The following is a 26,317-nucleotide window of genomic DNA, read 5'->3' as shown; positions in this document are numbered from 1 at the left end:
ATGAAAGCGTGTTCTCCTTTAAGGTCAGTTTGTTTATTTGGTTTATTCAGTCATGAAAATGAATGTAGATGAGTGAAGATTAAAAAAAAAATGCCATCCCCAAAACTACATACTGCACCTTTAAGTAAAAAAAAAAATCATGAATACTTCTTCCACTACTGTCCATGGACCAAGTGGTTGTGCACTGACCTTAAATCACTCGTTTTTCAAATGCAGTTTTGAACCTAGAAGCAAATCATCTGACTTTTGTTTCCCAGTGTACCTTGGACGCTGGACAAACACACACACACACACACACACACACACACACACACGTACAATATCTAATCCCTCCACAATCTTTGTTGAACAGTAAACAGGCTATTTTAAACTGCTATCCAAAGCCAGCATCGTTTCTTGGGTGACACTTCCCCTTTAACTGGGCAGCTGTCGTCACAGCAGGATGACTCGTATATTTTGCGACAGGACGTACGAGCACCGGCTCGCCGCCGTCGCTACCTCATCTCCGCTGGCGTTAAAACAGCGCATCGTGGGGCGAAAGAAACAAAACAAAATCCCGTGTGTTCATGTTGCAGCCAGCTGTTTATAATGTGAGACAATGCGCCAGTCGTCTGAGAGTCAAACGGCAGGTTTATTGGTGAGGAGGAAGACGTCGTAGTGCTGCATGTAAGATCACCACTGGTTCTGCACGATCACTCATTCTTAGAACCAGAATATGCATTAAAAGGGCTGTTTTTGGATGCTAGCTATGAGTTAGTCATTAAAACATAAAGGCAGCGTCGTGCTCAAATGAAGGCGTATATATATAGCTTTGAATATGTGTCTACACCTGTTGTTTTCAGCTGAAGAATACGTGTGCACAGGCCTGTGCTTCATGCATTAACAATGTGTGCAGGTGCATTTATGAGAATGATCAGAAAAATACACACAGTGACAGTGTGATTTCTTCACAGGACTTGGGTGCATTAGAAGGAGAAAGCCTCCGCAGCAGACACACACAGCACAAGCAAGCTCCATCTCATCCCTGGGCTCCTGCAAGAGCCAGTCTTTGCTCCACAACCAAATGACGCCAAGGAAGCGGATCCCACAGAGGACTCCACCTGTAACACCTGTGCACTGTGCTGGGCTCCAGTAGCCCACCCATGCCTGTGATCCCCATCCCACGGCGGGTGCGCAGCTTCCATGGCCCCCACACCACCTGCATGCACTCGGCCTGTGGGTCGACGCACGCTTCCAAGCTAGTGCGCACCAAGTACAATAACTTTGACCTCTACCTGCGCTCGCGCTGCATGTACAGCTTCCTCCGTTTCCTCCTCTACTTTGGCTGCAGCCTGCTGACCTCTCTGCTCTGGGTGGCGCTCTCCGCCCTCTTCTTCTTACAGTACGTCAGCGTGCGCGTACTCCTGCGGCTGCAGTACAAGCTGTCTGTCATCCTGCTGCTGCTGGGGCACAGGCGCCTGGACTTTGGCGTGCTTAATGACCTGATCATCTACAGCATGCAGATCACCATGTTTCTGGTGGGAGGGCTCGGCTGGTGCTTCATGGTGTTTGTGGACATGTAGCTTCAGTGTGAGCAGCGTGGGAAACGTAGTGTGTGATGTGGATGCTTCACACTGTAACTTCATCCACTTCATTTGACGCCGACTCAAATTCTTATCGGGTTAGTTTCAGATATGATAGAATCCAGTAAGAATCTGTGTAACATCTGTGTGTACGCTCCTTTTAAAATTGCTGGTCGGTTGCAGCACAGAGAGAACCTCCCGGTTGCTAAATGTTGAAAATGATCCATGAAGTCTGAACAGGAACATGAGAGTCAAGATTTGAGTCATCAGGAGTCCCCATTTGTAATCTGTTTTCACAAGTTTTAAAGGGCATCTTGACTAGAATCTCATTTGTTTACAATAATGGAAAATGTGTGAATGTCAAAGTTAACGTTGCATGGGAAAGTGACCTAACACATGACTGATATGCATCATGGCTGCGTGATGCAGGGCAGTCATCTGTGCCAAAATAACACGAGGCTGGCTCCATAACGCAAAAGTGCACCGTGACTCCGATAATGTCGTGTATACACACAGCATCATGTAAACATACAGAGGTGAAGCTGACACACAGTAACTTATGGTGGATAAAGTGACCAAAAACAAGTTGTCAACAGTGTGTGTGTGTGCGTGTGCGTTTGTGTGCTTTTGTGGGGCAGAATAGGAAAAAAACAAACTGACAAACTGTAAGTGACAAACATCAACTTTTTTTGTAAAGTTATTAAATAAATTTTCTGTCGGTGAAATGTTTTCCGCGTTCAAAACGAACGGCCTGAGTGAATGTGTTCACTGTGTTGTGTAACAACCATGATGGCATGCCTCGGGCTGTGTCATAAGAGTGTGTGACAGTTCAAATTGAGAACGTCTTTGGGTCAAGTGTTCCATCAGTCGAGAGCTGCTCTGACAGACTTCTCTGTTTAGCTTCCTCCAGCACGCAAACGCCAGCCACAGTGAGACCCTGCTGTTTGTGCCAAGCATAACAATGGACATGGCTGTGTCCCAATCACCTTATATAGCCTCATGTCCACATGGCATCGGGTACGCTTACAGGACCTAACGAGGGCCACTGGTGGAATGTAACTACATTAACACAAGTACAGTAAAAACAGTTCAGTAAATTTGAGGTTTGTTTTTTAATGCCACTTCCCACTTCTATACTTCATTATATTTATCTGACAGCTTTAGGTGTACCAATAGATTTTAATTTTTTATGCTGAAACAATTAGTCGTTTACTATTTTGATAACTGTTATTTTTCATTCACAATTGTTGGGACACAGCAAAACATAAAACGGTGTTTTAAACAGCGTTCCAACTTTTTTGGACTCGGTCTTGTTGAAATGTTTCAGCTTCTCAAATGTGAGATTTTCCTTTTTTCCTTTTTTTTTTTTTTTTACTGTTGGTTAGACAATACAAGCATTGTGAAGGTGTCACTGCGCTCTGGGTAACTGATGACATTTCTCACTATTTTCAGAATTCGTACAAACCAGCAAATGATCAATTAATGAAAATAATCAGCAGTTAAATCATAATGAAAATACGAATGAGTTGCAGTGTTACACTAAATAGTTGAAAATTAGCTCCAACTCAACCATCTAAAAGGGTAAATTCCTACTTTTTACATTAATGCATGAGTAATAGTAATCAATTGATATAAAAGTATAGCTTTTTTATATTTCTCGCATTGAGTACCAATCTGTACTCAAGTACAAGTACAGGTCAATTACTGTAAAACTACTGGTATTTAAATCGTACTTCAGCAAAAGTACTGCACAAAGTATTCTTCTCAAACGCTACTAAGAGTATTAGTTACTTTTTAACTGTTGATGTATTTCATTAGCCCGTTTGTGATGATGTAATGCATACTTAAGTTAAAATTACAGACTTAGAAAAATACTCAGTAGTACCCAGTAGTAGCAGTAGATGTCATTAGTTACTTTCACCCCTGCTTTTCACACTTTCCTGATCATACTTGCATACATTTGCCTCTAAGGAACACTGTCAATGCACTTTTACATGTTAAAGAGTAGTTTTACAGTGTGGTAGTAGTACTGTGACTTTAAGGCTGCTCCTAATTACTATTTTCTCCACTAATTAATCAGTTGTTTGGTCTATGACATATATTATTGGTGTTCTCAAAGCCAAATTTGACGTCCTCAGCTGTTTTTTTTCTCTACAACCCAAAGATATTCCGTTTAATGTCATATGGAAGTTAAAAATAATAATAATTACATCGAAGAAACTGCAGTCAGAGAATTTTGATTTTATTTTTAACACTTGCTATTTGTAAAAAATGTCAACAGAGCATGAAGAAATAACAGTTACGCTACGTCAAAGACTGACAATACGACCGCTAGCTGTTAACTGAGCATATTAGCTAACGGCAGCTACAGTTAGCAGCAGTTAGCAGCTATGTTTGGAGTTGTGTGAATTCGACAGGTGGCCAATTCTTACATATTGCACCTTTAACTTGGTATAAATGTGAGGATCTGAATCCTGCATATTTGCTGTCATGTACAAATATCCGCTCAGACCTCCATGTCTAGCCATGCAGAAGAGGCCGGAAACTACAGGGACTCCATCTTTAGATATGGACTTTCGACACGGTGGCTGGTGGCCTGACGGAGACATGCTTGAGGCTGGTGTGGCCTCAGGCAGTAAATGGATAATCGGCGGGAGGGGGGGGGGCAACAATAAGCTTTTGTTCTGGGGATCAACACATCATATGCCTCGCACTCTGAGCTGGGCCCAGTTACACCAGAGAACTAGAGAACATGGACTGTCTTGTGATGTCAAAATAGTGCAATGTTTAGGCTTGGCGATTAGGTCATAGCGTGCCCTTTTTCATTTCTTCTTTTTGTTTTTAAAAAGCTGAAGTTGCCTGCTTAGTCTGAGTGACTTGACAGTTTTTTTTTTCCTGTGCATTAACACTTGCACCTCTTCTGTGTTTGACTAACCTCTTCCTCTTTAGATCTTGACCACTTGAACCCTACAGTCATGAAAAACAGAAAACAGGATGATCTGTCATTATTCTGTACATACATTTTTAAAAAATCGAGCGTGTGTTGAAACACTCGGAACTTCGATTATGAAATTCGACCTGCGGTTTCGTGAGCTGCCATTTTAATAGGCTACACTTTCAGTTTTACTAGTTTAGCCGAACAAATGAGCCACAATGAAATAACTCTAATTCCCTCGTAAACATTAATGAGAATGTAAATGCATTCATGGCAGAGACCTAGGTATAATGAGATCATTATAAACTCACCACAGACACATGATAGTCCCTATAGGAATATCAGAGTGGTGCCATATACTTTAAATAGCAAGAGGTACAATAAGAGCACTGTAAACTATTAAATGCCATCAACCCCCTGTAAGCATATAGAGAAATACAACAGGACTAATACAGTGGTGTCTCATTATGGTACACATAAATACACCTTATAAGGAAACTGGGTATCACATGGGTAAGAGGAAATAAGAAATAACATAATGAGAGAAGTAAAGACATTTCAGTGCCATCATGGAGTAATAGTAATTAATAGTGGAGCACATTGGGATATTGATCATGTGGATAAACTTGAACAAACCCTATGATATCAGGGAATGAACTCCCACAGCCAGCTTGGGGCCGCCCGCAATAATTTTGTAAATTAGTATGGCTTATTGACTACAGCAGCCTTGTAGCTGAGATGGATCAGGTTTTGTTGTTGCAAAGTAAAAGTGCATTGAAAGTGTTCCTTACGTAAGTATAATCATGAGAGCTGTACTTCTAAAGCAAAGGAGAAACTAACTATCTCCTACTTTGTACTTGTACTTTTATATTTTTCCAAGTCTGTAATTTTACCCGTACTTAAGTATCCATTACACCATGTAATCTTCTTTTGAAATCATGATTGACTGCTGAGTACAATTTGAATTTCTTCTTAAAAACTGCATAGTGCCCCTTTAAAAGTGTGGTAATCCCGCTAGCGGCAGTATTGGCGGTCTGAGATAACGTCAAAACTTTTAATTCTTCATGTTCTGTTGCAAATTCAAATTATTTGAACATTTCAAACTAGAATTCTTACAAATTGCAAGTGTTAAAAAACTTCACTTCAGTGCCTTTACTTTGCATTTTACTCCTATATGACAGTAAACTGAAAAACTTTGGGTTGTAGAGAAAGGGTTAGCAAACTGTTGAAGACGTCATCTTGTGCTTTCCATAGCCATAACAACTGATCTATTAATCGAGAAAATAGACATTAGTTGCAGCCTTAAATGAAAAGTACTTCTAACACACTGTAAAAAAACATTGAAAGTGTTCCTCAATAGTAAAAGTATGTAAGTATAACCATGAAAACTGTACTTAAGTGTGAAAAGCAGGCGTGAAAGTAACAAATGATATCTACTCAAATTACATTAAGTTGTTTATTTTTGAGTATTTTTCCAGGTCTGTTATTTTACTCGTATTTAATTATGACTACGAGGAACTTTCATTTTTTGTTGATTCTCGCGGGCCCTGTTGACAAAAGTGGTACGACACCAGCGCCTGCTGTTGTAAAGATCTTAGCTAGCGCGTGCCGGCGGTGCGTGCATTTGTGTATGAAGCGAGTGAGGCAATGTATTAATACGTGATTGTATATGTGATATATGTGATGGGACCTGAGCACACGCATTTATAATAACTATATAAAAATAGCAGTCTTTTCGCTGATGGTTGCTGTTACAGGTCATTTATAATCATCAGAGGAGTCACGAGACTTAAAAGTTCATCGTAGTCACTTTAAGTGTGAAAAGGGGTGAAAGTAACTAATGACATCTACTCAAATTACTATTTTACCAAGTCTACTCCTACTTAAGTGTGCATTACACCTTGTAATCTACTCAGTCACTTTTAAAATCATGTTTGAGTACAAATTGAATTTCTTCTCAAAAACTACACAGTGCCCCTTTAAAAGTGTGGTAGCACAGCCTCTATATGAAACAAGATAAAGATAAATATTTTAAACATAAAGTTGCATCGTATGAAGACTGAAGGCTAAAGATTGATACCCTGCTGCTCTGTGGAGTACAGCAGACCCCGTAGCAGTGATTTACTGAGCTGTGCCTGTGTGTATTGAAAGCCTGCAGTAAAGAAAAGTTGACTTGAGGTCACACCGCCAGCAGTTGGCGCTTATAATTTAGCAGAACTAGCACACATGCGCATCATCATGTAGCCTGAGCTGTCATCACGTAAAGGACACGTGAGGTAACCACACATGTAAATTTCATTTGGGGCGCACGACAAGCCACTCCGGTCTCACTCGTTCTTCCAAAACGTGTCCTCATATGTTCCCCTCCATATCATCGTCACACATCACATACGTTGTGTTGTTTTTTTTGTTTTTTTTTTCAAAGCAGCCCGGTGAGGGGTTTTTGTGTTTCAACCTACAGCAGTCTGCACCTTTAAGCCCCGCAGAGTGCAGCGAGTTCATGTGTCCGTAAAGGCGGCACGATATGACCGAGCGCGGCTGCTGACCCGACTACAGTAGGGACAGTGTATACCTACAGTAAACCTGGCGAGAAGGAGGAGAAAAAAAAAATGTCTGTGTCTTTAAAAAGCAACTCTTTAGCGAGTGGTGCATGATGTCAGGCTGCTGCCGCTGCTGCTGCTGCTCGCAAGTCCGTACAGCGTTCATGTGAGCGGCGTTCACTTCCTGCAAAGAGGGACGGAGAAGAGAAAGAGAGTGTGGGATAGAGAGATGGGGGACGAGCGGCCAAGATAGGACTAGAGAGTGATAGAGTGAGCCAGCGGACGAGAGGGAAACCGGGGCCTGCTTTTCTTTTCTTTTTTTTTCTGTCTGTGTGTGTGTTTTAAAAAAAAAACACCCCGCAAACTTTATAGGTTATCCGGAGGAAGAAAGCGTGCCACATCTGCGCCGGCGGACAGCCGCAGTTTTATGGGAGCATAGCGACATATCGGGTAAGTATATCCCCCCTTTCTCTTCTCTGCCTTCATGTTTACAGTGCCTGATTTGTATGACGCATAGGATTTTTTCTTCTTGCCATGCATTACTGTCTCGCTTCTCCTTCTTTAAAAAAAGCTGCATTTTCACCCCCCCGGACAATGTGCTGACACGAGCAGCGCAGGAGTTTTTTTTATTTTTATTTTTAAAATTTGTTTTTCTTGTACGTAAACTTTCATGAAGTAATGGCACCAAATGTTGAAGGTTTTTCGCCGCCGGAGGATGGTGGGTGATTCCCCCCGAAAGAAAGTGTACCGTACTGTACCACGCGCCACCAGAAGAATTTAATCACATCTGATGACATTTTGTAGTTTTTTAATCGCCTCCCCCCCTCAAATATTTGTAGGCTAATTTATTTATTTATTTATTTATTTCTTGCCCAGCACTTTTAAACCGCAGGGGGAAAGTGTTGTAATGTACTTTCTACTGTATGAGTGGAGAAAGTGGCTCGATATTATCGCTCTTGCGTCAAGATAGTCTAAAATAATATAATAATAATAATAGTAATCTCCATCCATAATGCATCCATTGTGTGTGCCATATGTTGCACATGAGATATTTGACATAAATCAGGTGAAGCTGTTTTCTCAAATTATGTCTTTTGACACTAAACCTTCTGTAATATTCAGCATAATTTGCATTGCAACGCGATAAAAAAGGCTCTGAAATGCTCCATCTGTGAGGAAACCAAAGTGGATTCATCATGCAAAATAAGTGAAGCAAAGTCAGTGAGTGTTGAGTGAAATGAGGTTAAAAATAAATTTAATTTACACACTGCTTCACTGCTGCCTGATGTACTGTCAGTTGTGGCCCTGTTTACCTCACCTGAACCCTGCAGGAGCCATTTGACTGTACATACAGCCCCCCCCCCCCCTTCTCCTGTGTGTACATGGTTGCAGTGTGTGGCTAGCCGGTGTGTAGCTTGTGGCAATTTTCTTCATTTCCTGTCACTTTCCTTCCCTCTCTCACATGCTCTTCTTCTTACTGTCTAGTCCGTCGTCAAGCCAAGCTGTGTGTGTGTGTGTTTTTTTTTTTTTTCTCTCGAGATGACTGTGGCAAAAAAAATCCCACTTATAGTGTATACCGTATTTCATCATCTTTGTCATGTGGTAAACAACCCTGGCATACGTAGCAGGTGTCAGAGGCTAAAGCGACGGCTTAACGCTTACGGTCATATGAATCATTTAAGTAGTGTGTTTAAAACAACATCTCTTGGTGTTTAAAGCGTTTTAAAGCCCCTCTGTTTCTGCTTCTCCGGTGTAAAAACTATCATGAAAAAGATAAGAAGACGTGTTATACTTCCCTTTTGAATAGCTGAGCTGGTATGTATCCATACCTGCCAGTCCTAAGGCAATGCAAAGACAGGTTTTATCAGCGCAGTTATGATATTCCTCCCCTCCCCAATACGTGGAAATCAGTTCGGGGTAATGCGACCGTGTACTGCCAAGTTTCTATCTTCAGACTTTAACACAACATACATGGAAAATGTAGGACTTTTTTTTCTCTTTCTCTCTAAACGGAGGCCTTCCAACACCACTCGTCTTTGACTTGGACGTCTGCCAAAGGGTTGTGATGGCTCTCAACAGCTGTATTTGTCTGTGTGTGCGTGTTTGCGTGTGTCGGTGTGTGTGTCTGTGTGTGTGTGTGTGTGTGTGTGTGTGTGTGCTCTCGCCGTGTCCCGGGATGCCCTTCCTCCATAGGCCTCACACTATACAGCATTCCACAAGGGGGCCCGGGGCTATGTGCAAGTGGGGAGTGTCAAGGAGAGAGAACGACAGCTCGGTTTCAAATGCAACTGATGCAGATACCCGACAGAAAAGGAGAGAGAATACAAAGACGGAGGGATTCTTCTTACCTCATCTCTTGTTAGACTTGATGGTTTTCTCAACACATAGAAAGATACGCTATTTAAAAGAAAAAGCAGCGTCGGTTACAACCTCTAATAAATTCCTCCAGAGCTTTTGGAAGAATAACAAAGTAGAAGTGGAAAAGTGCATATGCTACTGATATTAAAAACATTTGTTCCTTTGCTTTATTAAAAAGACATTTATTCATCCAAACTGCGTTTAATACCTGGAGACTTGTTTTTGTCCCTGCTTCATTTGCTTTGTGTGTGTGTGTGTGTGTGTGGCCACAAGCTTGGTACACTTTTCTTTGTACTGTATATGCGTGTATACTCAAGTGGGGAGTGTGTTTACGTGTGTATGATTTTCCTTTCCTGAGACAGTAATGAGTCACCGCTGATGGTATGCGATACAGGGCACCAGTCATACATCATATTCTCATACATTAGTCTTGTGTTTTCCTCGTAGCGCTGCGCCTGTTCTAGTTAAACCCTGATGGATAAGAAGAAGCTGCTGCTCCCTGTGTGTTCAGGCTTGTTGGTTGTTGTTAATGAAACTGAAATACAAATGTTAACCGTGAAGGAAATGTCTTTCCACTGAATGAGAGATCCAGTAAAGATATCAGTGAAGAAATCACATAATTTATGTGAAGCTAATTATAATTTCATCTCCATTTTCTGGACAAATCAGTTGGTCTGTACTCCAACGCAGTAGTTTCTAATTGACTGCGTAGGTGTCAAGGTGGTTTGGTGGTGGCAAGGATTAAAATCTGCTTGTAAATTATACTTAACTATTTCCAGGTCTGTACGGAATTGGTTTGGTTTGGCCAACACGAAAAATGTTTTCCCCACATAGTTTTTCCTCTTGTCAGATTTTTCACAGAACACAAAGGTTTTTATATATGGAAGCCCATTTCTGCCAGATAGAGAAAAGAAAAGATGAAGAAAAAAAAGATATATATACAGTATATTACCATGGGAAGTCAATATGAAATAAAAAGTTGAACTTATGACGAAAAAGGTAAAAAATGATGAGCTAAAAAGTGGAAATTTTCAGACAGAAAGTCAACATTATGAGTAAAAATGTCAAAATTATCAGATAAAAATCATAGATTGTGACTTTTTATCCATAATTATTACATTATAGCTCATTATAATGACTTTTTACCTCATAAATATGACTTACCATGGGGACATTTTTTCACCAAGCTTAATTTTAGTGGAAATGGGCTGCCCTAGCTATGTGTATGAATTAGCCATCTGTCTAATTCCCACTTCAAACAAAGTGGTAGTCGAACATTAGGCCTACTAGAAAATTGGAAACAAGAAAATACACCGCGGTCCTTAATTCTTTCAACAAACAGCTAACTTAGCAAACATATAACACTGTCAGTAATGTTTTACAGTTAGCTACCTTTGTAAGCTATTGTTAAATGGCTACCATTAGCAGCTGTGTACTTGCCAGTCGAATGGACAGTAGGATTGCCAAGCTGATTACATTTTCCAACTAATTAATAAATTCATGTCAATGATGCTCAAAGATGCTCACTATCTGTAGGGCGCTGTACTGTATCAAGTTAATGCCAAGGCAAGCTGAACACTTCCTACTGCTGCAGCTTCACATTAAAAGTATTAACTGGCGAAACAAGAGTTACATTTTATTTTGAAGTAGGCTAGTCACAGGAAATGCAATGTGTTCAGGGAGTTTAGCAGTTACTGCTATCGTGCATCAAAAATGCTTCTACAACTGGTGATGCAACCTTTCCTTCCTCTTGCGTTGGATCTAGGGCGGTCTGGACGCTACAGTGGCTCACTATCCCCTCTTGAGGTACAAAGTGGTATTACGAGACGGACAGAGCCTAGCTAGTTAGCATGCTAACTTCAGTAGATATGTCTGTGATACAGATGTCTTTGACATAATGTCACAACTGTTATTTTTTTCTCGTTCTGTTGATAATTTTAGTGAATTTCTGAATGTATTGAACTAAAATGCTCACATACAGTTTCTTTAAACAATTTAAAGGAGACACTGAAAGTTAAGTAAAATAGCTTGACTCGCTTCTCAGTAGAGAAGAGACATGACTAACCATGGAGGAAGAGTGTTCACTCGACTCCATGTGTGGGTTAAAAGGTATAAATTCTCAACTCCTGAAATGCAGATGAAGAGCAAACAAAGCTGGAGGCCCCAGTGACCTCGCCTTGCCCACATATTTTCCAATTAAAGCCAGAATTAAGTCTGGAGTCACATCAAATCAGATTGACTACTACATGGGTGAATTTGGCAGCACCGCTGAAAGATCAATTTACTTAGATAAACTAAATTACGTCCAAATGACTGACGTTCCACATGTCCATCTTCCACCTAACACACTAGTAGCCACCCGGTTTGAACGTTCACCACCTGACTCATTGGTAAAAATGTAACCAGAAGCGTTATATTCAGCATGACACTTAGTTTTTGGCATGAAAGGTGATTGCAACAGCCACAAACAAGGGATGGGCAGTTCCTCAAATTCACTGCTCATTTAGTATGTAATGTGTTTTTTTTCTCAGAATTTATTTCTAGCTTTTGTCAGTTCCTCTTACCTTAAACACACATTTGGTGAGAAGATAAGACAAAGGGAAATATCTGTGGCTTTAACATAAATGCCGTATTCTTCCAGTGGTTTGTAGTCCGAACGAGTATAACAGTGTAGTCATGGATTTAATTTTCTGCCACTATAAAGTACGTAGGTATAAAATGTCAAGCTTTGTTGTCAGTTACACAAGCACGCAGGTACAGTCGGTTTATCTAGGCTGCACACTGAAATGCAGTAAAGTGAGAAAATAACGAGAGAGCAAACGAGAGAAAGAGAGGATCAGCAAAAGCCATTAGGAATCTCAAATGTAACCGATTTGGGCTGCTTTGGCTTGCTACGTGCTTTTCAGGAAGCCTTCCAAGAATTTAGACAATGAACAGTAAACATGGCATGTTCCTCAGAACAATTCCACATTAGATCTCAAAGATCACGTGTCTCTCTTTTTTTTTCTCAGAATCGACAGCCCCCACACCACAGTACATTGCAGATAACTGTAGCAGCTAAATTTCATGCTCCCTGTGTATGTACTGTACTTACACTTGACAAGGAGCTCTCACAAACTGGCAAATGTGCAGAATCTCTCTCTGTCTCTCTCTCTCTCTTTCTCTCTCTCTCTATCTCGCTCTGTCTCAGAGAGATTTCTGGTAAGTGACATGTTTGGCCGTTGGCATAATGCCTAGCAAGATCACATGGCATGAATGTCGTGCCTGCGTTTGTGCGTGAGTGTGTGTGTGTGTGTGATTGTGTATGTCTGTGCATTTGTGCTTGAGTAGAAAAAAAGAAAAGAAAGAAAGCCTGTGCACACTTGATTGTTCCAAGTATTTTCAGCATGAATAGGGGCACGTAGCCGTAGCAGTGAATTACAGAGCGCTGAGGAGTATGACGAGGATGTGTTTCTGATACAGTCATGAGATCAAATTCTCAAATTGGATGGAAAATTAGGTTTTGCACTATAATACTTCATAGTCAAAGCTATTTTGCTTGATTTGATGCTATTTGTGGCATCGGCAGATTAAAAATTCATGAAGGTTATGTCGCCTTATAGAGGGCTTATTTCAATTGTTAATGTAATGTGAATTAGGAGCAAATACAAAAAAGCTTAAAAGATTTCTGAGTTGTTCTTGTGTAATTGCTCTTCCTATTACCTGTCACTTGAGTCGCAGTTCTGGGAACCTCAGTTTACAGTACGTCAGGGCTCATGACCATTAAGTCACCGCTATTCATGTAAATATTTTTTATGTTTTAATCGCCCCTATCTTTGCCGAGGCTTCGCTGTAACTGAAGACAGTAGCCTGAGAAGGTTTAGAACAATTTTCTCTGATCCTCAGAGTTTCAGTGAGGGGACATTAGATTTACTGTGAAAGTCAAACCTATAATTCGGGGGGGATGACGCACACAGACATGCACACACACACATTCACCAACACATAAATAAACCCCACAGAATCATGCAGATACACATACACTCAAGTAGACACACACACAGAGAGGGAGCACTGTAGATGGCATTTATCCTTGCAGCCCACCTCAATTTTCCATGCTCTTTCGCTGTGTGCTGTACGTAATTAAATTGCTTGCAAACTTCAAGCCTCTCTCAAGACAACTGCCATTAAACAAAGCGTGCTAATTAGTGCATAAGGTAGTAAATGAGGAAAGCAAATACGCTGACCCCTTTTCTGTGGAGATGACCTGTTCTGTATGTGCTGCTCATGTCCTGACAGCCTGGCAGAATGCTGGTGGGGGCCAGTGGAAACAGACAGGAATCTGAGGCGGGTAGTTTTCACTGCACAGCCCCCCCCCACCTCCACCCTTCCCATTTCCACAGCTAACATGCGTTAGCAATTACAGCTAAATCACAGCGTTACCTACCTGATGCTCATAACAGTTGTGCTCCCTGCAGAAGGTGAAAGGCACTCGGACTTCAAATTCTGGCCTGACATTTATTGGATTGTAATGTATTTAAATGCAGTAACCGAATTTGTTTTGTGGTTAGTCTGGTAGCAACAATTCGGCTAACTTTATAATCTCATTTCTAAATATTACAAATAATACACTGTTGATAAGAAGATTAGTACCACTGTCAAGTATGTCTGTTCAATATCTACCTTCATCCAGGAGACATTAGCGCCTGTAGCATAAAGACTCAAAATATGGGAAACAGCTAGCCAGGAAAAGGTTAGCCTACCAGTAAGCTCTCTAATTATTTGTTCACTCTTATAAGTGTTGCTGGTTGGGGGATTTTTTTAACATTTGGACAGAGCCAGGCTAACTATTTCCCCTTTTCCAGTTTGTGTGGTTAGGGGCTGCCGGCCATATTGTTTCACGTTTACCGTTCTGTTTACCATATTTACAACTTTTTTTGTACCTGCTGTTAAATGTGCAATGTGTAAGATATAGTTAGAATTTAAAGAAGATATAACAGTTTTGACGTTATATCAAAGACGTCTATGCTACTACTGAAGCTAGCATGCTAACCTGCTAGCCCATCCTGTCTCGTAATACCACGTTGTACCGCAAAGGCGAGTCTGATAGTATAGCCCCTGTAGTTTCTGTTAGGATGTATGCGAGAGGCAAGTTTTTGCTTCGTTTCACAAGCTCTCTTAGCTTTATAGGTCTAATAAATGATTTTAAAAAAACTCTTTCTTACACTTGCTTTTCTTATTAAAGGGGCTGTATGTGACAATATGTAGCAATGTACATGTATATATCCCGTTTCTTTATTGGCCATTTCTGAGCAGATTGTACGCTTCTCTCTCGGTTGCCTATGCAAGCCTGTGGACGATTTTTTGAAGTTGATAAATGCTGCTGGACTGTGTGAAGGACTTGGGTTGGATTTTCCGTGACAGTCCAAAGGATGTGACTTTATTAAAGTTCTCAGTGCTTCTCTCCGCTCCGCTAACAGAGAGCATTGTAGCTAACACAGACGCTCCACAGAGCCCCTTTTAAACAAACAACACATACATACACCTTCTGAATCAGAGTTTCTTTTATCGAACTAAAATGAGCTTAACTTATCATAAAACACATTTCATTCAAACTCAACAGAAGCAAAGTAAAACTTACCAGAACAGACTTGGTTTTTCTTTTTCCGCTGTTCCAAGAATCCTTTAGTCGAAAATTTTCTGGTGGCTTCTCCACGCTGTCGACGACCGACTCGCTCTCGCTCTTCTCAGCTTCTGTCCCTGCCTGCCGTGTCCTCTCGTCCCCGGAGTCAGAATTTTGGTCAGAGCTACTGTAAATCACCCCAACACTGTATCCCCTTTCATCAAACTTGCCTCCGTCAGTCTCGGAGGCTCTGTCCTGTCTCAATCCGCTGCTGTTCAGTAACAGGCTGGTGAGCCTAGTGCCGTTGCTCCAAGCTAGTCAACTAATAGCGCCACTAGCTGCACAGCTAACTGCGCGAACCAGCTACAGTAAAAGTGTATCGTGAGCAGCAGTTGCAAATGTTCTATACAAAGCACATTTCCTAAAATGTAGAAGCATTGCTTCAACGTAAAAATCAAGATTAAAAATCCCTTTGTACATACATGAAGAACAGTATAGGCTGCGTTGCTGCATGTTATCAATCCATCAGCAACAGTCAACTCAAATGACCTGAGGGGCACTCAATCTTGATCTGTTTTTTTTTTTCTTTACTTAATCTTATCGCCTCAAGGAGGACTATCATTACTATGATACCTTTGTACAGGATCATGCAGCAGCAAGCACTTAAAGTCACGCAGGATTATCAGTTCCTGGAAACACTATAGAAATCCGTCTCGTAAACACTCCTTTACTTGTGCGTTAATTTTATGGAGATACCATATGTTTTACCTGCTGTGTGCGAGGGTGCTGCCTATTTTCCATGTTGTTTACTCAATTCTGACTTGAGACGTGAGAGATAAACAAGCTCCGTTTGCATAGGTCAGCCAGGGTCCTTTTCAGTATTTTACAAGTGTGATGAGGTTAACCAAGGTGACATGTTATTTGAGCACATGTATGCTAGCTTAGTCTGGTGCTGACTGAAAGATTCCTAGGTCACAGTAAGCTTGCGTGCGTGTGTGTGTGTGTGTGGGTGGGTGGGGGTCAGTTAGGGGCGGTGTACGCACTCAAAATAAATGTGTATGTACTGCTGTGTACTTGAACAAACTGTCTTTTATGTTACATTATAAAACTAGACAACAGCATGATTAGTATCATGGGAAGTCTTTGCTGCATGTCATGAGACATTCTTTTGATTCACCTACCCTAATCATGATATCAAACAGCATTTCGTTCCCCTACTTTTTATTTTCCATGCAGGAGAATGAATTAAAGCATTCTGTCCGCTCTAATTGAAAAATGTACAGTGGATGTGGGAACCGCTCTCTGTATGTCTTTGTGTGGGTGTGTGGGTGTGTATTTGTGTATGCCTGTCTGTAGACAGTGGGGCACTGATGCTGAAAGATGTGTCCTCATTTTTTCATTGCACTGGGCTCCTCTGGCGGTCGCGTTGGGCTGCTCTGATGTCACGCATGTGTCACTGCCGAACATTCAGCTCCGAAGCGACAGCGCGGGGTGATCAAAATGGCATGTTTATTCTCCCCATACCTCCACCCTCTCTCTACTTCTGTACCACTCTCTTCCTGTCGCTCATTCTTTTACGGTGCTATGTACGCTGGAAAGTATTTTTTTTGTCATTATGCCCCCCCCTTCCTTCTCACCTCGCTGGAATCCAGAGAGATACTTCGTGATGGGAAAAAAAGCAGCGTCTTTTACTGGGGGGAATTAAACGCCCGCTTTCACACTTAAAGGTGCGAAAATCCTATCAGAGCGCAACCTCATTTTATGTGTTTTTTAAATTCCACTCACCCTGCATGCCCCTGTTTGATTGACACTGTTTCTGCAGCTGTTATCCGCCATTTTTAATTGTTTGCGGATGAATAGATCCTGACATAACCTGTCACATTCTTCGTACACATGAATACATATAGACCTTTTCAATGGAACCGCGTTGCAACACGTGACAGTTAAAAGCTATAGACATGCTAATGCTGGACAGCAAAAGAGGAATAAATTCGGACCCATTTAGACACGTTTATATTTAAAGTCCTGAAGCAGACCACGGCGTCAAACAAGGGCTATGACAGAAGGTAATGAAACTGTGTTTAAACAGTTCTCCACTGTTGTTTTTCCCAGGAGAGTTTTTTTCAGCGTAAATTAGAAAAGGCTAGGACTTGTAAAGCCATTTAGTCTGATGTATTGCATTGTGCATCAGCTACTACAAGTATAGGAATTTAGTACCAGCCTTTCAGCAATGTTAGCTATGTTTTGTTATATTTCACTGGTCAGCATGTACGACCGAGTGATTCTTACACCCCAAAATCTCCATTTTGCAGGCGAGGTATTTTCAGATGACCTACATTTTCGTCTTTAAGAGGTCTTGGATTGATGAAGCCGTGAAACTGATAAATGAAAATCCCTGTTAATGTTATAGGCTTGGAGGATTGGTCTTGGATAGACCCAAGAATAGACCCAATCAACTTTTGGATAAATGGACGAATCCAGGAATGAGTGAGTTCAAATTGTTTCGGATCCAAATAAATATCTGGATCTAGAGTTTTATTTGATATTGGATTAGGTTTGATTGAATCGAAGAGGACTGTCAGGCCTTGGCAGAGGTATGCACTCTACTGAGTGCTATTCTAGTTTGTACATGTTGTTTCTTTATTGTGAACATTATACAAACTATGTTATATAATGCGACAACACTCTGGTTATTATCTGCTTAGATTTAGGCACAAAAACACTGAGTTAGGGTTAAGGAAAGATCATGGTTTGGGTTGAAATAATCACTTTTTTTTGGATCTCTCACAGGTCTGGGGTTACCAACTACACATAACTTATTTTTATGCCTGGTTACCCACTTTGTTTTTTTGTCATTCACTCGCGTGAAGTTTGTGGCACTAGCACAGAAAGGAACATCACAATGCGCCAAACCAAGGCGGTGAAGGAGACGTAGCAAATATGGATGTGAGAAGCCCAAGATTTGAAATATAGAAATTGTCATAGGTTAATGTACTCTGAGGTTTTTATTAGGACTTATACGACCTCACATTGTGTTATGGTGATATAACTTTTGTTCATTTAACAAGTAAACTCGACAGGACACCTTTAAGTAGGGCTGGAACAATAGGACGTTTTTAAAGTAATTTGATTAATCAAGACGAAATCTGCAATAAACGGCAAACTTTTACTTTATTGTTTTAATTCTAAGTTCTGTTAAAGAAATCAATATAAATATACAATACCCACTCTTTCCACCTGGTCGTGTCACCACTGACTTGGTATCTCTTTTCTGTAGCATATGCGTTTGCAAGATTACCACTGATATGCTTTCATTTCATGCTGATTCATCCTATTTCCTCCACGTTTTGCTGTCTCATGCACCATGAAAATCAAATCATGTGTGGAACAAATGCATAGGGTGTGTCGCCACTGATACACATACACTCGCAAACATACAGACATCCTGTGAAATGTAACCTAATTGTAGTCCTTGTGTGACAGTCAGTGACACTCAGCAGGCTTTCTCGTGGCCACTGTTGTCCCCAGATCAAGGTCAAGTTAAGGAGGATATCAGTGAGATTTTAGGATTGTGTGCTTTTGAAACAAAGTGCAAGCAACTGCAGAAATCTCACTGTGTTTTTAGCATACTTGAGTATCAGATGTCTTGTGGCCAGGAGCGCAAGCACAGCAGTGACACACCTGCTTTGTAATTGTACTTGCAAGAATAAATTATCATGGTGTTCCAAAGGCAAGCATCAACTATACCCAATTAGCTCCTTCTTAAACCAGTACACTCCCTGCCATGGCACAATCACAGTTTGGAAATGAGGGAGCACATTCGAGATGGCACAAAAGCTGCTCCTGAGTGTAAACCGACGTCTTTGTCAAAGCAGAGTCACAAGACAGGAGTGCAACATTCGTTCTGCGATGCCAGGGGCGAATGATGTTTGTTTGAAGTCGAGTTTACTTTTCTGGAGATGGACAGTTATCTGTACACATACACAATGTGTTCTCACTCCCAACTCTTCAAATAGTTTAGGTCAGTGGCCCTAAGCTTCAGACTAAGACTATGCAACGAGGGTTATTACAAGCTAACAATGCTGCACAAAACTACTTGGTTAGGTTTAGGAAAGATCAGGGTTTGGGTTAAAATAAGTATGTAAGATTGGTTCGATAAGTTATGTTAAAAACAAGTCAGCTTTGACTTTTGGTTACACACAAGACTCGAATTCGCTGTATTTGATACTAAGACTTTTCAGCGTAACTTCTATTTGTCTGTGAGACGTTTGTGCGCTATCTGCGTTCTATATCCATGGTCAAGTTAGCAATTTTGAATTTGCAACAGTTGGTTACACTTTCTGAATAAAGGGGCCAGAAGCACTTTTAGATTAGGTTTTGGAAAAGATCAAGGTTTGGCGTAAAGTAACCACTTCCTTAAAACAGTCACACTCGTCCCTTTGTGCCCTTCATTATCACCCCCTGCTGGCACTGCATCTTCATACACATGGCGAGGCAACCGTCACACCAACTCTCTATCCCCTAGTGAACTGGAGGATCCATTACATGTTTTGCTGTGAGACTGGGCTGTGGGTCGAGTTTGTTCAAGGTGGTCTTTGGATAGGGATACATGCAGACTGAAAAACCACAAGAAAACTCCAAAGCACTCTCTTTTGAAACAGAGTCAAACTCCCTGCCAAAGGCTTGATGCCGAATCGCGTTGGAGTTTGTTTTCAACGTCTAACATGACCTTGCCATGACAATAAAGGCATTTTAAAAAGAGAGAGCCTTGGAGTTCTCTTATGATTTGCATGTCAAACTGATACTTTGCTGGCAAGAGATCAATGCCGGCATGAAATCGAGGCCCTTGGGCTCATGGAAAATGTACAGCTCTGTATTGTATTTTGGACACCCACCAGTCACATGGCAGCTGTGAGCTGATGCCAATGTAGAGGATTTATTAGCAAGAAACTGTCCCAAAAAAGAGATATCACATGGCAGTCATGGTGCAGTATACTGTATCCTTGTGTGCGCACACAAATGCTGCTGCTTAAACATACACGCATTCATTCAACTGATGCCTCCTGAATCATTCCTCGTGTCAGTGGACTCTCTCTTCCCTCCTTTTCTTCCTCTGCTGTAGTTTCCTTTTAAGTTTGAAATCGGGGGAATTTTCGGTCTTGTGTCAATGTTTGTTCAAAATATCTCTGTCTTGCGTGAGCCCTGGACCTCAAATAACGTCACAGTTATGTGTTGCTATAAACTGGAACGACCTGCAGGCCCCCGTGGTTCTGCAATATGAGCCGAGCATTACCGAAACGTCCAACTGTCTTTGTCCTTTAACGTTTTCCCCAGTCTTTTTCATGCTATACTGTATTCTCTTCCCTTTTTCCTCTGTCGTATGCAAGGGTTTTCTTTTCCTGAAAATGGCAGCCTGGGAAGCCTCTTTGGTGGAGCTGACATTTTGGAGTCAGTAATGTGGAGGTGGAATCTCTTTTGATTAGAACAAAGTGTCAGTTTGTTGATATCACTTGGCTTCGTCTGTTGCCTTGCTATGAAAAGCAAGCCACCAAATGAAGTGAAATGAAATTACACCACACACCAAGTTATTGCCCATTCTGATCAGGGTTTGAATGGGAATATGATTGGTACAGCCAGTCAGGTCTATTTAGCCTATTAGTATTTTGATTTGTTTTTCTTTATTTGCAGCATTTTCTTTTCGGGGTCCTTTTTATTTTTCTCATCTTGGCTCCCGCAGTTTCTCTCCTCATCAGAAAATCTTTTTGAGCTTTACCTTTCTCTATCCCTCCGCCTAATTTCCCTATTCCTCTGCAACTCTCTTCTCCCTGTGACCGTGCTTTGTCAACTTCTCTCTTGTTCTTTTCTATTTGCATCTTTCACACACACTCCCTCTCTCTGTCCTCTCTCCTTTTGTTCGTCTATCTCCTCCGTTCCACTCCTCCTTTTCGCCTCTCTCGGTTTAATCTCCCTCGCTTATCTCTGTCTCTTTAACTCTCGACTATACGCCCCAAAAGTCATTATGTATGTTCAAGGGTATGTGGGTTGATGTGTTTGTGTGCATGGGTGTACGCGGCCATCCCGATGTCCTAGTCACCGGGAGTCTGGTGTGATGTAGTAGCCGCTGCTAGTGTTTGTTTGTTTACCTCCCACAGCCACTTGGAGTTCATTAGCAATGCCTTTGCCTCGGGAGGATCACTCGCACACAAACACACATGCACACACACACGTACGTGCTCTTCCTCTGTCTTTCCCACTGTCTGTTTTTTTCGTCTTACACAGATCAGCACCGTGACAAGCTAAACTGACAGGTATCCCACTTTTACAGGAGTTTTCTGTCACAATTTGTGTTTGTTAAAGGCCCCAACTTGCTGTGAAATGTCAGTTTTATGCGCAATAAGCTTTGATAGTCATTGCTGCAGTGCTGTCTGCCTCCACAAAGCTGCTGCATATTTGCATATGTATATTTGTGTACATGCGTGCACGTTAGCCTCGTCTCTGCACTGGAAAACAGGCGGATGGATTTTATTGTTTGTTTTGCACACACACTACAAGTGAGCCTTTGACTGTTTTATTTTTGGGGGAATAAACAGTGACCACTAATTACAGTAGCAGCAGGCAATAATACAGCATGTTATATGACTGGGTGAATAACCAGACTGATGGAATTATCGGAATTATAAATCTTTTACCGAACCAAGGCTCAAACTTCAAATTTAATCTTCTCAATTACATATAATCAAATTTAGAATAGCTATTAAAAAAAAACCCATCAGAGCTGTCACTTTTTCAAAACATCAAGTTGGAACAATAGACTACAATATTTTAATAAATTAGAACACAACCCACATAATGTATTCTGAACCTTCTTGTAGAACTGATGCTGTTGAGTTCATTTGCGGTTTCACATTATACTGTGGTATAAAAATCAAAGGTTTATGAGTTTATTATAAGATTTTATCAAGTTTCATGCCTGTCAGGACATAATATTTTGTAAAATTATAATGAAGCATTTGTTCAACCAAAAGAAACCCTTCAATTTTCAGTCCTTTAAGTCTTATTGTAACAGATAATGTTAATTAAGTTATTATTCCTATGAAACCATGATGTACTCTATTCTGAGACGGTTATCATACTGTCAAAATCTAATACTGTTGCAGCCCTAGCCTTCATTTTTGGGCACTTGGAGTGCCACAAATATGGCTAACTTGTTAGCATGCAGCGTTCATTTTAATTCGTGTCTATGCCAACTGGCAAATGTAAGTCCACTATGCGGTCTCCTTTTCTGTTTTTTGGCCCTACGAAGTCCTGAGAAAAATACCTGGCTCATTAGCTGCTAATTAGCCTGCCGCTAAATGTTCACCAGCTAGCCACTGACTTTGGGTGCATTCGTAAATAGTCACTCTATATTAGACAAGTTGTTGAGTTGTTAACGTTACAGGTGAAATGGTAAATGCTTTAAAGTAAATATGGCGTTACTGGCCGACATTTGACCCATTCGTAAATGTTTACATAAAGAGCATGTTCTAATCCTTTGAGCAGCCATGTTGTGATTTTAGTGAAGAGTGTCTGTTTGGATTTACAAATGTCCTCTTGGAGGCTTGCCCGGTGGGTTAGTGTAGATTTGTCAATATTTTTTGCAAAACGTAGTTGCCAGCTGTGGCCAAATAAATTCTATGATAGTGCCGAGAGTAAACCAAACAATAAAGCTGTGGGCCGAAAAAAGTCAAACAAGTGCTTGAAGAAACTATAAAGCTCTGTTCAGCCGTTGTGGCGTACCGTCTCCCCCCTACCAACCGTCTGCCATCTAGCTAGCATTAACGTTGCTAACGCTGCCTAACCTAGCTAATGTTAGGCAGTACAGTATGCTGGGAACAGACTGTAGAGCTCAGACAGTTTTACGTTTTTTTCCCACAAACTGGCAACTACCAGGACTCTTGATGCTGACGAACCACAGATACCACATGATACCAACATTATTACACTAATGACTCACAAACCTTGTTATAAGCTGGAACCAACCGTCAGAATTCTTACACAGACAATCAGAACAATCATTTTGGACCCGAGAAACACTGTAAAATTATTCACAATCATAAGAAGAGATACTTTTATTCTGCACCTTCTACAAGTTCTGTAGAATATTATTTTTTTTTACGTGTTTAAAATGTTATCGATATGACCTTTAAGTGACAAGCTGACAGACGACTTCAGATTCATTGGTGATGTGGATTGAAGTTCAACAAATCAATCAGCTTTCCATTGAGTCTAAAAGAAAGACTTATCAGGTACTGATATATTAACAAAAATACATATTGTTACTTTTGATATAATGTAAAAAAAATGACACGTGGGACACGTGGGTTTCAGGTCACCATCCAGCCCGAGTATGCGATTTGTCTGCATGACGTTATATTGACATCATCATTTTATATAGCCACATGCAACATTGTGCCATTTGTTAAACCTGAAATTCAGCCTGTTTTTTTGTCTCCTAGTCAGACCACGAGTTACATTATTGGTGCATATTGAGTGAATACAAGTGGAAAGATACCAGACAATATTCAACCCACAACAAATCATTTCATAGTTGTCTGTTTGTTACATAACTGTATGAATCATAGGGAGATTTTTTTTTTTTTTTTTTTTTTTATAAAGAAAAGATGATTTTGATCCTGACTATGTGCAGACAACTTCACCCGGCGGGGTCTATACACAGAGAATGATGTTGCATTATAAGCAGTGATAAGCAGCCTCTCTCACTCTTTCTCGCTCTCTCTCTCGACATCCCATAATGATACTCAGACAGACTCAGGCAGACACCCGCTCAGTCCCGATTGGTAGAACTGTTGCCAGGGAGCGTTGCCGTCTCAACGTGGATAGAATCTGTTGTCTGGTACACTTTAGACATGAGAACAACTGCAGGATCTGAATATTTATAACGAGGGGACTGTTCATATTGAGATTGTATAGCGGCAACGTAAGCGAGAGGGGAAGGAGCTGTTCCTATTCAGCTCACTTCCAAATTTTCTTTTAGTTTGCTGCTTTTTTTTGCGGATTGCTCTACTTGAACTGAGGTATTAATTAGCGTTATAACTTATCCTTATTTCCTCTTCATTAAATATCTTTAGATTAGTTAGGTTTTTCTTATCTGCCCCTTGAATAAAAGTTTAACCTCCAAAATTGAACTTGCTTGAACTGTTCCATAAAGTGCGAAAGGCTAAGCGCATAACTCATAACTGTGTATGACTTTTATGGTTTTATGTTCGAATGTTACCCTATTGTCATTTGCAAGGTAGCTACAGTATAACTAGTAATTAAATCAGTGTGTATGTGCGTGTGCATGTGTGTGTGTGCCATCTGGCGACTCGTCTCATTTCTTCATATTATTCAAATATGCCTGGACCTGCTGCTACAGTTAATAACACTGTGCGTAGGTATGAATCCTTGATTAAAATGAATGTAACACATTCCAACAAAGCAGACAACAGCAATCAGAACAGCATTCAAATCTCATGTATCAACTCACAAGCGTACGCGCACACACACACACACACAGGCCTGACACACGGTGCCAAAAGTCACAGCGGTATATAACGATGATTATAAAAACACGCCTTGGTATGCGAGAAACTTTGACATGGAAATGCAAACACACAGAGAAGGAAATGAGGACACGAGCAGCACAGAGGCATGCGCGCACACACCCGCGCGCACGCACACACACAAACACACACATAATCACTCATTAGGCAAACAAGTTGAGGGAGTTCAAGCCTTATATTTTTTTATCGGTGATGTGCAAAGTCTATATTTAATGCAGGCACGAGGAGGCTGCAATTTCCTTGTGAATGTTTACGTGCTTTAATACATGTGTGGATGTGTGTGCACTTACCCATGAAATGTACATACATGCGTGTTTCTTTCATAATCATTCGTGCATACATTTACATGCGGCGCTGTGTCTGTGTATATGTGCAGTGTGGCACACCGCCGTCCTGTCTGCCTGACTCAACATATTCTCCGTTCACTCTCCTTTCTCTCCCCCCTCCCTCTTCCTCTTTTCCCTCACTCCCCTCCTCCTCCTCGTCCTCCTCCTCCTCCTCCTCCTCCTCCTCTCCCTCTCGCTCTGCCCGGCTGGCACGTACATGCATGTCTGTAGACTCTGTACTGTGCTTGCTGCCGTGGCACGCGCCAACCTCACTGCAATGCAGCCCTGTGTGCATTAATTGGCAGAGAGACAGTGGGTATGTGGTATGCAGGGCGGATGGAAGGATAGAGAAAAGGGAGAAGCAAGAGGCGGTGTAAGGACACAATAGTCACAATGACTGACGGACGGAGCGATGGACAAGCCGTGTGGCGGGTTCACAGAGGGACAGACAGACAGACAGACAAACAAACAGAATGTGTATTGCTGAGTGTGCACGGGGAGATTACCTGACTGTGTTGGCGTGTGTGTAAGAGAACAGGGGCAGTGTGTATATGTCTGTTTGCATTAGCGTGTTTGCGGATTTGTGTCTCCTGCGTTTGACTGTGCTTTTTGTGTGTGCTCACTCATGTGTGCCTATATGTGCCGTGCAGATATCACACTGCTGGCGCAAAGCTCTCTAAACCAAAGTCTGACTCACTGTATTCAACGCTTTGTGATATCCTCCCTTTCATATTTCCGCTGTGACTGAAGAGTAAAAGTTTGCTCAGTTTAGCACAACTTTCTCCACTTGAGGTTTCTTCGGCAAAAGCGAAATGTGTCTGGAGCCTTTTTCTGGGGACACGCTCTGATATAAAAATGATCTGCATCAGCGTTTTTATTTATTTCATTCGCAGACTGTGTACTGTGAGGTTTACTGCCATCATGTCTCTTCTATCAAAATGCAGCGCCGAGGTCAGAGAGCAAGCGCAACACAACGTTTTGTGTGTTTGTGTGCGCGCATACTGTAAAAGTGCACTTACTCAAGTGTCACAGCAATCTTGCATTCTTATCCTCCCACACACATCTTTCTGGAAGTTATCCTCTCTCTTAGCTGTTGTCTTTTATCTTCTCCTTGCCTGTCACAGGCTGTGACATCTGGCTCCTGTCTTCCCTCATCCGCATCAAGCAACATTTTAGAGAGGCCCTCCGCGTGCTGGTCAAAAAAAACAAAAAAAACACAGAAAACACAGAAATGTCACCTGAATAAGCTGTGCCACCACAGCGGAGGCGTAAATTAATCATTTAATTTATCAATTCATGTAGAAAATACAAAATAGTCTTGCGTGAAGACAGAACTTCTCTGCGCTCGTGTGTAGGTGTTTGGCAGAGAGGTCCTTGCATGATTCAGAGAAA

General features: G+C 41.3%; 2 protein-coding genes across 3 annotated transcripts in view; both read left to right on the top strand.

Annotated features, from left to right (window-relative positions):
- Positions 1-466: 466 nt before the first annotated feature.
- Positions 467-2,291, top strand: tmem250 (transmembrane protein 250). Of its 2 annotated transcripts, none has more exons than XM_084382531.1 (2): positions 467-637; positions 954-2,291. In XM_084382531.1, exon 2 carries the CDS (start codon positions 1,143-1,145, stop codon positions 1,560-1,562), a length of 420 nt encoding a protein of 139 aa, XP_084238657.1. In that variant the 5' UTR covers positions 467-637; positions 954-1,142; the 3' UTR covers positions 1,563-2,291. The 2 variants fall into 2 exon arrangements, with proteins under 2 accessions (XP_084238657.1, XP_084238656.1); XM_084382530.1 differs by having other exon boundaries at positions 467-666.
- A 4,079-nt stretch (positions 2,292-6,370) lies between these two features.
- The window catches only part of nacc2 (NACC family member 2), a 35,285-nt gene continuing 15,338 nt past the window's right edge, over positions 6,371-26,317 (top strand). The window contains exon 1 of the mRNA XM_084382360.1: positions 6,371-7,487. The gene's annotated coding sequence lies outside the window, so the exon portion shown is untranslated. The remainder of the gene's footprint in view (positions 7,488-26,317) is intronic.

Source organism: Pagrus pagrus, assembly GCF_965226575.1.
Source record: "Pagrus pagrus genome assembly, chromosome: 19".
NCBI classification, from domain to species: domain Eukaryota; kingdom Metazoa; phylum Chordata; class Actinopteri; order Spariformes; family Sparidae; genus Pagrus; species Pagrus pagrus.
This window is presented reverse-complemented; position numbering and strand designations above follow the sequence as displayed.

Excerpts from the sequence above, each read along its gene's own strand:
- tmem250 (XM_084382531.1), top strand. The coding sequence starts at position 1,143 with ATGCCTGTGATCCCCATCCCACGGCGGGTGCGCAGCTTCCATGGCCCC.